Source organism: Cryptotermes secundus, unplaced genomic scaffold (assembly GCF_002891405.2).
Source record: "Cryptotermes secundus unplaced genomic scaffold, Csec_1.0 scaffold1775, whole genome shotgun sequence".
NCBI classification, from domain to species: domain Eukaryota; kingdom Metazoa; phylum Arthropoda; class Insecta; order Blattodea; family Kalotermitidae; genus Cryptotermes; species Cryptotermes secundus.
The window spans coordinates 46,373-61,361 of NW_019743175.1; the positions used below are offsets into that span (position 1 = coordinate 46,373).

General features: G+C 39.5%; 1 protein-coding gene across 1 annotated transcript in view; it reads left to right on the forward strand.

The window, feature by feature from the left end:
* Positions 1 to 14,989, forward strand: part of LOC111874038 (condensin complex subunit 1) — a 63,827-nt gene that overhangs the window by 31,869 nt on the left and 16,969 nt on the right. Inside the window, exons 15-19 of the mRNA XM_023869169.2 lie at positions 262 to 423; positions 3,549 to 3,669; positions 5,979 to 6,087; positions 10,738 to 11,042; positions 13,482 to 13,609. Coding sequence (XP_023724937.1) covers positions 262 to 423; positions 3,549 to 3,669; positions 5,979 to 6,087; positions 10,738 to 11,042; positions 13,482 to 13,609 — 825 coding nt within the window. The remainder of the gene's footprint in view (positions 1 to 261; positions 424 to 3,548; positions 3,670 to 5,978; positions 6,088 to 10,737; positions 11,043 to 13,481; positions 13,610 to 14,989) is intronic.

Sequence of the window (14,989 nt, forward strand, 5' to 3'; positions counted from 1 at the left end):
CATGTTGTTCCGTCATTTTACACCTTACTGGAATCCGATGGGCGCTCACTACACGTCCTCACTCATAGGCCAACTGCCAGTGACTGACGCTTTCTGTGGGTGGGAAAACATTCACGACTGTGAATGAATGTCCCCTCCACATCTCCACCAAAGGGAGCCTCCCACGCTTCATTGGTTTACGTGGGAAAAAAGAATGTTCGATACTTTTTAAACACACCACGTATTGTAGTAAGATAAATATCTAATTATGTTTTGTTTCAGAGCTGAGGTGCAGACTGTGTCAAGCAATATCCCTGTGTTAGTTAGCATTGGGCTTGGAGAAAGAGGGATGAGGAATTATAGACTTGTGAAAGAAGCGTGTCAAGTTCTGCTGAAACTGGTGGTACAGAAACCACCAGTGAACTCACCAGTTCCTTCACTTAGGTCAGTAATGATGACATTCTCACCATTACCTCTGTACATTACAAGCCAGAATATCGCATGTAGTAAAATGGCTGTCTCTGGACTGGATGACCAGAATTCAGTGCCCAGCAGGGACAGAAATTTTCTTTTCACTTTTCTGTTCAATGGGTACTGGGAACACATTCCTGGGAGAGTAAGCAACCAAAGCATCAAGCTGACGTCTCATTTCCTTCTAAGTCAACAATATATGGAACTTAATGTCAACGTCTACATTCCTTCATGGCACATTATTTATCCATAGAGGCAAATTCATCTTTATCATTTTATTGGCAACATAACTTCTCAGTTCAGTGGAGGAGCGTAAAGAATGCTGCTGCTACATGTGGCAGGTCTCTGACTAGCAACAAGGTAGAACATTAGAGTACACTGACTAGCTGAGTAGTTATGCAAGCTCTTACTTTCTCATGATGGAACCTTGAATTAGTTGTCCCACATTCTGAGTTCACGTACTACCGCAGTCAATAAGTTTGTGGAATGGCTGCAAAGCATCGTACGGTAATTTACTGCCAATATGTTTCAGCAATGTTTTCAACAGCTATATCAACGTTGGCAGACTTGTGTAGCGGCCAACGGCAACTATTTTGAGGGCCGATGTGGATCTGCGTAAGTGTATGTGAATACCTTGTAATGTGATGCGATAAAACCACATTCCACCAACTTAATGGCTCTTTTGTTTTTGAGGAATGCAAAAACCGACCTTATATCATGGGCCATTATGTCATGCCTGAACCGTTGCATCAGATCTCTGTTATATAAGATTCTTCTGTCTCTCAAATTTTCTTCCTGTTCTATTTTCCTTTGGTTCCTATGAGCCGTGGGCAGTTGTTATAATGCATAAAGTGATCTACCTCCACTTTTGCTGCATTGCTGGGCAACCATATAAGTTTGATAATGCATAAAGCTGCCAGTGTTAATTGCTGTTTTGTCCTGTGGCAACCATTGAATTCATAATGTGGATACCATACAGAGCATTGGTGGTAAGTAACAGAAAAGATGAATGTTGTCAAAACCTTTCATTTTTAGAATCTGAATTTAACGATAAGAATAATTTTGTGTTTGAAGGATTTGAGACTCTTGTGTTAGTGCTTATGAAGAGTTCTGTCCTTTGGGATATAATGAAAGTCAAACAGTGTTCTCCCAAACATTGAAAAATATATGTTTACTTAACCTAGATATTAAAGTGTTTTTAACGTTGAAAACGTTATTATATGTGGTTGCAAAAGGAATGAAGCTGCAAGTAACAGAAAGTGTAACAATTTATCCATAAGTAACAGAAAATATAACAATTTGTCTGTAAGTAACAGAAATGATAACAATTTGTAATTATTGATACCTTCGCTACAAATAACCAAAGTTCTGTTGTTGACTTCTTTACCTTGGAAATGTCCTCAGCAAAGTGTAACAATTTGTGGTTATTACTACCTTTGCTACTAGGAAACTGGTGATCTGTTGTTGACTTTGTTACCTTTGAAATGTCTGGACATATTGCGAGTGAAATACGTTAATAAATGTGAGCTTCTCAAAAATGCAACCCATTTTGGTTCATTGCTTACGGTTTAGGAGTTATGACCATTTGTGAGGAATATGGCTAATTCATTTCCATTGTTTAGTAGATTACACAATACTATAGGCAAGCTGCGAGCATATGACGTCATGCACTGATAAGATGTCCTCTGGTAATAGTCGTGCTGCATATATGAGACACTGAGAGTAGAGGAAATGAAAGTGGTTAGAAGAACCAAACAAATAAAATCAAATGCCAAACAACAGCATGATTATAGAGAAACATAACAGATAGACTTGAAAGGATTCTGACGATGGTGTATACTGTACTTCTTTTGGCTTATTTTGGACTTCACCCATCGTCTGATATGTAAAAGACAAAAAGACAAAAAAACCACGACGTTTCGGAGACTGGATCTGTCTCTGAAACATCGTGGTTTTTTTGTCTTTTTGTCTTTTACATATCAGACGATGGGTGAAGTCCAAAATAAGCCAAAAGAAGTACAGAAACATAACAGTTTATCTGCTGAATTGTAGCAGTCTATAGATTACTGTAACTGTAGCACACAAAATAAAGTCTTCAATATCTGTTTGCTAGTGTTGCTTGCTAATGAATCTTACCTGGTTAACACTTCACAGCTAAATATCCAACTACTGAACTGCCTTCTGAATTCTGTTATGAATGAATTGAATTCACAATTGAACTCTTTTATAAGTTTGGGAAAACCAAATAGAAGCTATTTGTTTCCTGTATCTGTTATAGTGGAAATGCCTGGTGTTCCCAAGATTCCTTGTATCACCGGGAACCTTTGTTGAATCTTTGTTGACATGAGAATGAGTTTTAGCAAGCTGTTGCCTAGCAAACGGACTTCTGCATGTTCGTTGCTATACCGGCTTTGAGGCAGTGTTTACCGAAATGTTGCCTACCAAATGATGGTTGGAGCATTTGATACAGACCCCCCTGTACAAATGCTATGACTTTATTCAACATTTGTAAATGTGGGTAACATGCCTGAAGATACTTTTGAATTAGATGAAATCAACCAACATTTTCAGTGTTAATCCTGGGAACCAAGGTTCCCCAATCTTTTTTTTTTCCATAACTACTGTGTAGTTTTTTTCTTTTCTTTTTTGGTATAAAGTTCGATGACATACAGCATACCATCTTGTCACATGTCGTATGTTGCACATGTAACGTTGATGAGCTGTTCTTACAAAATGTTGCTAGTATCGCTTTATTCTCGCTTAACTTGTCTCTTTGTAGTCGCTTTATACCTGCCGTTATCTCTTTTATACTTTGATGACAGTATTTTGGTTGCTTTATGTTTGAAGTACTGTGTATGAGTATTTACTTTTCAAGCACAACATACAAATTTGCATTGCTGACTGTCATTAAATCTACAGCAGTTTAGTTGGAAACATTCATGACATGTAGAGATGTCATACCCACTATGATGCGGACATGTCATACTCACTCGTTGATTTCACAGCAAGAATGAGGATGAGTGGATTGCATGATGTTTTGTATTATGTAATGGGATACACCAGTTTTGATTAATAATAGAGTTTATTTTAATTTGCAGATTTCCAAAGGATCATGATATCTTCACGAGCATTATTAAAATCTTGAAGTCTGGATTCTGGAAAGTGGATGAAAATTATTACATACCAATGTCTTCTGAAGCCATAGGTGTTATATATCAGGTAATATTTTATTTCTTATTTTGCTTAATGGTTGAAAATCTGTTAATCGAACCCCATGTCACAGAATTATCCTTGGTATTTACCCAGATGGTCAAGAAATTCCTTGCTCTTACGGAACCTGAAAACTCATCCTCATGTTAACAATAGGATCACACTGTAGGGTTATACCTAACCATGTTGAAACGAGTTCATATCTTTAGATCCCATTTCTGTAATATTAAAATATTTTCACATGTATGAGTGTGGCTATAGATCGTGTTTGGATTGCTAATTGGATTTATTGATCACTTACAGATCATAACTACAAGTAACTATAGAGCTATCACTAATTCACACCCTGTGTAGTTCACCGAATCACGTACAAAGTCTTCTCAGTCTGTTGCATGTTCACTGGTTGTCTGGTAACAGCTTCCAATGCCATAGGTACCTCAATTTTTGTGTTCATGACTTTGCATCCTTGCTGGCTGTTGTCTATCTCACTGCAGCTCCTGAGCTGGCTTCCAACTGCTGAACCCTCAACTTAGTTGAGTGATAGGGCCTCAGAGCACACCCAACAGAAAATACCGTTTCTCTGTTGATTTGGGTGACATATCACGTGCCATGGCAGTGGATCTGTCCACCTGGTGCCAGACTGCGTGACAACACTGCTTCCCACAGCTCTCATACTGTTGCATAATGTCACTGCAGATGCAGCTGTGACCTGTTCCTCTATTGTGTGTGCAATGATTGTTGTGCTGCTAAGTTGTTTACTGTGTTGCAACCTAATAACTGCTCTCTACATGCTAAAATATATTACCATCGGTACTTATATCTCTTATAGTATCTTCTCCTGAAATGTCCCTACAGTTCTTATTTTCCCATGTATACTGTGTGTCGGATGCATCTTGTCCTTATATTTCTTTCTATGCTTTTTTTATTTAAAGACTTTTTCTGTTTTGTATTTTCTTGATCACGTACAAGCTATATTGTTGAAAGCCATAAGTAGATTTATGAACTGGCAGGACAAGTTTTTTTCACTGGTGTTCTTGAATGTCAAATAAATCCAACCCATGAGATTCAGTGCTTCTCATTTACAGCATGGAAAGGATTGGCACTCACCTCCTGGTCTTCCATTCCAAAACCTTTGTCTTAACCACCTCAGGTTACATTATCTGATATAGAGCTCCACCTGGCTCAGCTACTGAATCTCAAATAACCTACAGTATGCCTGCCAGTAGGCAAGACCTTGGCAGATTAAATGGAGCGAGGGTAAAAGCCATAAGTCAACTGGTAGGAAAGGAAGGGATGGAAAATACAGGGTGTATAGGAAGGCGAGAGCCTCAACATCTCAAAACCGTATGGGCCTCCATGGCCTGTTACAAGGATACCTTTACTTTTTTACTTATAGCAAGGCAGCAGGCTGTTTCATAGAAGCTGAGTCAAGATGTGTATGTGTGTGTGCGTATGTACATACATACATACATACATGCGGTAGTCTGTTGTGACAAGTACAGTTTGTAACAAGAAGTCTGTTTTGATGAGCATTTTCCAGATCCACCATAAGATTAATCATGTTAAGCACAGCAGTATTTTTTGGTTTTAATTGAGAATACTCATCACATTTCCATTTAAGAGGTGGGATTCATGTAATCATATGTATGAAATTGTGGCTTAGCTACTGATTTCTGTTCTTCAAGAGTCAAATGAACACTTCTGGCATCTCTGCATCTTGACCAATTTGAAGTGTGAATGAAAAGAGGAAGTGGGGAAGAAAGACTATCTGAAGGTTAAACTTTGGTGGTATGTCTATGCTGCCTGCTGTCATGAAGAATGGTGACTGATACATTCCTGGTAGATTCATGTGACAGTGCAACAGTGTTGTGCTATTGATGAGTTTCAGTCAAACCTTCATCTTGGTAATCATCTGTGTGCAGTTGCTACTGAATTCCATTGTATTCATTTTGAGACTGTAATTGTTGTTGCCATATTTAAGTTTATATACGTTTAAGTTCTGTAATAGTGTTACATAAAGATATGACCAGGTTGTTGAAATAAATATTTAATGTGATACTCGTTTCAGCTGGCAGAGCAACNGTAGTAACTTTCCAAAACCAGAGATACCATGTATGCGAGATGTCTCATTTGAAGGAGAAAGCTCTAGATCGCATCAAGTGGAGGAACTGTTTTGGAAGAGACTGTGGACCTGTCGTCTTGACAGATTACTGATGAATGAATGATTTAAGTTTATATACGTTTAAGTTCTGTAATAGTGTTACATAAAGATATGACCAGGTTGTTGAAATAAATATTTAATGTGATACTCGTTTCAGCTGGCAGAGCAACCTGATGTCATCTGTCAGGAATTATTAAAAGATCTTCTTAATCAGGTGAAGCATGGAAGACCACCTGAAATTCTAGGAAATAACGAAATATTTGATGGTGAGTACATGATACATATGTGTAATACACCATTGTAAGTGCAACACTTTCATAACTTGTGGTTTAGAACACCATGTTTTCATATGTATTGTCATGTGTAGGTGTATAACTCGACAAATAACTCGACGCCATATTTGATATAGCGAATTTTATTTCACATTCGCTCTTACAATCACACAATTTACAGATCCACAATTACTGCTATCTGCAGTATCACAAATACTACACTGCAAATGCCAGAATACAACTGACTGGTTGCTGGCTAACTTGTTACTCTCCGCTGGCTAAATGGAGAACTGTTGATCACACACTGGCTATGAATAGTCTTTGCTGCACTGTATCTAGCCTCGTTCCGGACAACTCAGAAAATAGCCACGTAATAGGCACCATTATTGTCTGGTGCCGTGTTGCTAGCAACGCTGTCCGAGGTTGTTGACTGCTGCCTAGCAACCGCGGTATCCCTAGGTGACGTCACCGCTGGCGGGGTAGGTGACGGAGTGTTGACTCGCCTGTTACCTTAGTAATGACAGCAATCCGATAGCGTTACGTAACCGCTGGCGGGGAGTGGGGTGTCCCTGCATAGCACAACACGTCACAGTATTTACAACATGATTTGGTCACGTGAGTTCATCATCAGGTACATGTGATGATTTGTGTGAATTACTGGGTGGTTTCAGGAAAGTCCCATTTTTGTTGGAATGGCTAAACAATGTTACATCCCCAGAAATGCCTAGACTAGCGTTCTGATTTGGCTCATAGTATTGGAACAATTTCTTTTGTAGATGCAGGTGTCCCGCATTTTATGAACTCCCTATTTATGAATTTGTGCTATAATGAAGCATGTTAATTTGTACCTGTTTTTACTTAAACTCTTTTTTTCATCAGAATGAATAACTTCGTTCATATGGAGACTTTTTGCGAAGATGGAGGAACATACACCTTTGTAGTTGGCAGACCTCCCAGTAAATATAATTTATTGCTGTTGTTACTACACTGACATGCAGCTTATATTTGTTATATAGCCATTAAAACATACTTAGGAGGCTTTGTTCGCACAATAACAATACTTCATCATTGCATTTCATTGCCTATGAGAAAATAAATATGAATATAATAATACAGTTTTATTTACAGCAATGAAGGTCATGAACAAGTAATACTGTCTGTATTTCAGTTCTTATTTATGACTAAATTTTTTGTTAAAAAGTGTTGGGGTCTTTCTGGGACTTATGAATGAGTCAGTAAGTGAATATTGTTTTGAAGAAAGCAGTCTTCTGGGATTTGGCACCGTGTATATGTGGTGTTAACCGACGTTTCGGAGGAACGTATCGCCTCCATCTTCAGGGTAGAAGAAAAAATATAAGAATTCTGCAAGCAAAGAGACACACATAGCTGTGTATATCCCCACACAGTCTGCTTTTACCGGTTCTCACGGTCTCTTCGCTTGTAGAATTCTTATATTTTTTCTTCTACCCTGAAGATGGAGGCGATACGTTCCTCCGAAACGTCGGTTAACACCACATATACACGGTGCCAAATCCCAGAAGACTGCTTTCTTCATAGTCACCACCGTGAAAGCCTCAAATCTTACGAATATTGTTTTGTTTTTGATTTCCAAATTTTCACCTTATGAACAATTTTTGTGGAATGAATGACCTCTGTAAGTTGAAGGATACCTGTACTGTGGATGCTGTTATCTAAGCATCTGTGAAGACCATTTTTTTGTTCCTCCTAGGTATAGATGTCAACTTTTACATTTTATCAACATAACAGGACTCTGTCACATACAGCAAATGTAATGCTGAATGATCTTAGCATTTTCATGATGAGTTCTGTCTGATTGGTTTCCTGAAGCTTCAGATATGGCTTGTCCTGGCTGCATTGCAACCCTTAAATCTTGAAATATTTTTACAGAAATATTGTGAGGTTTTCAGGAAGTAGCCAGGTCAAATCACAACTGTACAATTATAATTAATTCTCTTGTAGTAGGACCTGAAACATCAACACAACCAGTACCAAAGTAGAGAGATGAGGATCCTGAGCCAATTCTATCCATCTCCCATCCTGATAACCTATTTCCCTGAGATCTATCTACATGTCAGTTTCTCACCACATCCTCAGTTTATGTGGTGGTCATTTTCCAAGAAGTTTACCACCAAAATTCAATATGCATCTCTTATCTCCCCACCACAGCTACATATCCAGCCCACTGCACTTCCTTGGATTCCAATATACTAATTACATAAATGTTTTGATTGTGGTCCTTTGGGTAGTAGTAGTCTGTACTCTGTAGTCTAGCAGCCAGATACTGATATTCTGGAGGAACATGCTGACTCCACATTCAGGGTTGAAGTATAGGTTGACAAACTGACTGGGCTGTGTGGGCAGTTTACAAGAAAGCTGGTCTCTGAGACCCAAGGGAGAGGGTAAGGAAATGCAGGCTGATCTAGGCCAATGGGAATGGTTGGTAGGAAAACTACCCTTACAAGGGGCAAACTGTGGGATAAGAACATAGCCAAGCTCAAGCTCCATTTCTTTATCCCCATTTTTTAGTATCAATGACCATTTTCCTTGGAACTGGTGTATATAAGTGAGCCAATTCCCCAACCTACACACTTCAACTGTGAAGATGGAGGCAAAATGTTCCTCAAAGCACTAATATCTGCCACTAATATCTGTGTTGCTGCAATGAAGTCTTCATTGTACGAGGTCTGACAATAAAGTTCGCGAACTCGCCACTGTGTGCTTGTCATGGCAGCAGTGGATAGAACCTCAGTATGGTTTGATGACATTGGCATACCAAGTATACTATTTGGAAGTTCTGAAAAGGCTGTGTAAAAAAGTTAGATGGAAATGACCCAAACTTTTTTCCAAGTACTCGCAGATCTTGCATCACGACAGTGCACCTGCTAACATGGCACTGTCTGTGAGGGAGATTTTAGCTAGTAAACAAATAACTACTGGAACACCCTCCCTGTTCACTGGGTCTAGCCCCCAGTGACTTTTTTTCTGTTCCTGAAGATAAAGGAAATACTGAAAGGAAGGCATTTTGATGACATTGATGATGTCAGGGGTAATACGATGGCAGCTCTGAAGGCCATTCCACAAAACCTGTTCTAAAATTCTTTTGAAGGGTGGACTAGGCACTGGAATCAGTGAATAACATCCCAAGGGGAGTACTTTGAAGTCGATCACAGTGATATTCAGCAATGAGGTATGTAGCACTTTTACCGCAATGCGTTCGTGACCTTTATTGTCAGACCACGTAAGTCATCCTTGCTCTGCCACTGTTTTACTGTATATTGTAACGTGGATGGCGCAACAGGAAGTAGGGGTCACGTGAACTCTGCTTCTTCACGAGTGACGTCACGTACCCCCACTCCTCCCATCATTACACAACGCTTGGTAAACACCCCTTCCTGATAGGCTGTGATGTCACGCAACAGGCGAGTCAGTGGCGATTATTGCTAGGCAGTGCGTAGGTAGAAACACCTGACAACAATACCTGATATCTGTTGTCGAGCAGCAATGTGTTCTCTATGTTGTCCGTGCTGAGCCTAAATAAGGAGCAGCAAACACTATTCAGGAGTAGTGAGTATTGCCCCGGTTACTAGTATTCAATATTAGTTGAAGTCCTGCAGCTACGAGTTGAGTTGTATCGAGTGCATGGCAGTGACTCCAGCAGGAGAAGTAATTGTGATACTGCCGATGCAGTAATTGAGAAATTGTGAATTGTGTAACTGTAAGAGCGAGTGCAATAAATTTGCTAAGATCCAAGACAGCGTGAAGTTATTTATTGCGTTACATACCCAACACGTGACAGTATATTAAATTTTCATGTAAAACATTTTGTAGGTGTGTATTTAACCTGCTCTTATGCCGACATACGTGTAAGGAAGTTTTATAGTAGTTTTGATGCATATGCTTTGAAACCATTGAATTAATTTTATGTGGGGTACTCAGTATACAATATAAGATGGTATGCAAAATTAATTTCTAGCCCTTTGGAGCTTAGTTCTGTGCTGTATCGGTTAACTTTATCAACATTGGCATTCCAGTGCTGTATCTTTTATTGATTATCTGACTACATAATAGGTTTATGCATATCTACCGTCAAGAAGGATAGCCAAAAAAAAAATATTCACTAGCCCCAGTGTCTGTACAAAGTTATCTTAATCTTATTATTGTAATAGCTGATATTAACTTCAAACTGCTCATCAATTAAGAATGTTGTATTTCTATACACCGTCATTCTCGTAACTCTAAAGTTTTCTCTCCACATAAAAAATCTTAAAAATGCGATGGAAGCAAAAATTATGCTCATTTTCGTTATAAAGACTAATGAATGTCTTTCTGCCACTTTATGGTTGACATAAGGGAAAATAGTTAGAAAGATACTCCCAGTTTGTTAACACCAGTTCTGAAGAAAGGCGGAAAAAATGGAAACAGAATCAATTAATGTAAATGACTCTTATGAATCTGCTTGCTAGCTTACACACTCAGCTTGTACCATGCATGCAGGCAGATGTAAATTAGTGAAGGGCACAAGATTTTCGAGAACATAATTGGAATACATGTTATCTCACATATAACATGCACATTGCAGTGTCGTATCTACTTTTATATTGAGTGATTTCTTTTGAATTTCAGGTTTGCAAGGGGAACATAAAGACACTTGTTCCGAGCCTAACACACACGTTTCTGCTGAGTGCTCTTTTGAAGTTCTGTCTCGCTTCATGTTCATGATTGGTCACATAGCACTTCGTCAAATGTTGTATCTTGATGTGGCTGTTTTTTGTGAGCTTAAACGCCGTAATATGCTTCGTGAAGAAAGAGATGAGGCTCTGAATACCAAAAGCAAAAAGAAAAAGAAACAACAAAGTAGTAGAAATAATTCATTGCAAAATACATCTTATGTGTCCATGAGTGCATCTGAAACTCCTAGGAGCAGGCAGGTAATTAACCTGTTTAGTGCCAATGTAGATTAGACTGATGATAAAGAAGGCTGATTTCTCCATAACTCATACACTTACATCAAAACCAGATATCACAACAGAGTACCTGTCTCTCCTACCTTGTATGCATGGGGTCTTAGGATCAATTCCTAGCATGGGAGCAAGCTATTCTGACAGATTTTTTCTGGTTTTCCTAGGCATCTCTGGGAAAATAGTCCCAATGAGGACATTGGATTTTTTTCAATTGACCTACTCCTCCCAGCCACACTATGGCCCTGGGGTCGACTCAGCATCTAACAGAAATGAGTACCAGGAATATTCTTGGAATATTCTTCGGGCTAAAGGGCGGCCAGCCCATGGGGCTGACAACCTTACCGCCATCTATGAGCCAATTGTCTAGAAAATGTGGGAACCTCAACATCTCACAACCCTATGGGCCTCAAAAGCCTGTTACAGGGATACCTTTAGTTTACTTTTATTACTTTGAAATAAACCATGATCTTTTCAATCCATTATCCGCAACCCTTCCATTGGAGGCCATATATTTTATGCATTTGCGGAAGTCATCACGGGATGGTGGGTGATTGACAGAAAACCAAGACAAATCTTTGATACTTGCAACTTTCCTGTGGTGATAAAAATGTAAAATTAATTAGCAGTAGGAGAAAATGTAAATGTTGGCAATTAAGCTAACATGTAATGTACTACTCTGTCCAAAAAGTATCTGACCTTGGGCCGGAAAAAAATAGTTCTGTATCTGGGTGATTACAATACCTAATAGCCCTCAAAGTAGGCCCCTTGTTACTCCACACACTTAGCCCAGCAGTCCTTCCATCTTGGAAACAGCCAGAAATCACAAGGAGCCATGTCAGGAGAGTAGGGAGCCTGGCGAACCTGCAGAATGCCATGCTTGGCCAGGAAACCCTGGATCAGGTGTGATGAATGAGCTGGGGCGTTGTTATGATGCAGCTGCCAGTTGCGTGCATCCCACAGCTCCGGTCTCTTGCGCCGAACTGCATCACGAAGATGGCGGATGACTTCTTGGTAGTACTCCTTATTGACAGTCTGGCCTAGTGGTGTGTACTCATGATGCACACCATCCCGGTAATTGAAAAAAACAGTCAGTATCATCTTCACATTGCTCTGAACCTGTCGTGCTCTTTTGGGCCTCGGGGATGTCTGATGCTTCCATTTTGACGCCTGGACCTTGGTTTCTGGGTCATATCCATACACCCACAACTTGTCACCAGTGATCACAGTCTTCAGGAACTCAGGATCCCTGTTGGTGCACTCCAGAATGTCCTGCGCGACCTCAAGGCGGAGTTGTTGCTGCTTCGGCAAAAGCAGCTTGGGCACAAATTTTGCCGCCACTCTTCACATGCCCAAATCCTCAGTTAAAATTGTGTTTGCAGAACCTCTGCTGATCCCAACCTCATCAGCAACTTCACGGATGGCCAAACGACGGTCCTCCATGATCAGTGTCTGCACTTTTTCAATGACATGAGCATTTTGGCTCGTTGACGGTCTCCTGGAACACTGCTCACTGTCTGCCGACATATGACCATGTTTAAAGCAGTTGAACCACTCTTTAATTTGAGTGACCCCCATTGCATCATCGCCGAAAGCCTGCTGAATTTTGTGAACTGTTTCCGCTTGGGTGTCCCCAAGTATCTGACAAAACTTAATACAGTATTGCTGCTCCAAGCGTTCCGTCATCTTGAGCGAAACGAGAATGTGACGAACCCGTGTTACACCACTTCGCTATCTGGCAGCCACAGATGCATCCGGCAGTGTTGCGAGTCAGCAAAAAATCACACATGCGCATGAAAATCCCTTCTACCACTACGCTCAGTTTCACCACCCCTTTGGCCATTACTTACAGCGGGAAAAAATAAAGTCAGATACTTTTTGGACACACGGTATATCAGTTATGCCTGATGTATGAAAAACTCTGTTCCTTGTGGAGGTTAATGCTTATGAAAACTAAGAATGGGAATTTCTGTAAAGGAATCGTGAGCTCTTCCCCCCCCCATGTACACTGCCTTTGGTGGGTGGCACTGAATGGGTTAGTAGTATTTCTCATTTGTCTATCCAACTTAATTGTCATTTTGTGTTCTTTGATTCAGTGCTTTCTGACACTTAATGCATCCCTAATATGATTCTTAAACATCCTTTATTGAAAGTGTTTCTTAGTTTGGTGTTCAAATCTATTATCTCTAAGATGGACCTTAAGTAGAGATTTCTCTGTAGTTACATTTCAGTGTATGTAGTTATATTTGAATATATAATTATGGATTTTTTTTTAAATACCTTTCTGAAGTTTTCAGTAACATGGTTTGAGATATGAGTATTCTTGCTATGTTTGTATGTTCAGAAACATCAGAATAGCTAAAGAACTATGCAGTCTATGTACAACTTTAATGTTCCATAATCATTTAGGAGCCTTCAGATGGAGATGATGAGATGGGAGTTGTAGGAGCTGTTGCTGATGACCAGGAAGCAGAATACATACGTAATATTTGTGAGAATGATATTGTGACTGGTGAAAGCCTTCTTGCTGCTCTTAGGTATGTTTCTGCACTTTTCGTAAAATTTGTATCAGCGTTGTCCTCTTATACTTCTGTTGGTTTTCAAGTTACCTGTTTTCTCAAAATTTTCTATGAACATTTTGTATGAATGTGTCTCCCATTTGCACACAGTGAGAACTCCATTTAAGGTTTCTCTGTGGGGCATTTGAGGGTACCTTAAATGGGAAAGATGTGATCTGTTTAAGTTTGAACCAAAGTGGATCATCCTATGACAGACCTTTTTCTTTTCAGTTTGTCTTTCTGTAATCCCTTCTTTCCGATATTCACTCTGTTTATACTCTGTTTTATATATCTTTGCTCATTTGGTCTTACCACCTTGTTGGTGTCCCCTATAATAATTTATTTGGGATTGGTATTCAGATGAGTCCTGTTGCTATCCATGCATAATGTATACCCATACCACAGTATTCTCAGTTTCCGCAGATTCTCTTGTACTGTATCTGTGAGGGTCATTTTTAAAGTAAGACCCGTTTCGTTATAAACAAAAGAAAACTTTATTCATCCAAATAATTTTAATGTCACTCCTAGATACAACATATGTTTAATTTTCTACATAGTCCTCATTACAGTTCAGACAATTGTTCAGACAATCTCCATGTCACAGAAATCATCCGTCAGTCTAACTAACTAATCTGTAATTGCTTGTGTTCATTTGTGAATGTTTTTGGAACCCATCTGGCACAGAGAGATATTAGGTTTTCGGACTTTATCCATCGTCCTGGTTTTTAAGGTAACTAAGAAAAATGCGATGTTTCGGAAACTGGATCTGTTTCCCTCACCCTCCGAAACGTCGCATTTTTCTTAGTTATCTTAAAAACCAGGACGATGGATAAAGTCTGAAAACCCAGTATCTCTGTGTGTTATACACCATTGTCAGAATCCTATAGTAATTATATCTGGCACAGATTTTTCTGTATTGGAGTTGAACTGTGACAGTCTTGTAGAGCACAGATCGTGAAACGTGGGAAAACTTTATGAAGCTCATGAATAGTGAATCTCCTGTTTTCTTGAATGTGAGCATCAATCCTGTCTTTCAGATCCTTAAGTGATGACAGATGGGCATCCAGATCACACTTCATTGTGCACATCTCTCCTTCCCCCATTAAACAAATGACACCACTTACACACATTTCCCTTGTTCATGACACCTTCCCCATACATGTTGACAAGTTGATGATGGATTTTGCCAGGGTGAATGTTTTTTTAGTTTAAAATTTGATTCACCAAATGCACCTCCCCGTCATTGGAATTAGTGATTGACATGGTTCTTTATAAAGCACTGTGACAGCAACCAATTCGCTCACTTTGGAAGTGGCAGAGGGTCTGATGACAGCTCTCAACCTTCAAAAACCTTCCATC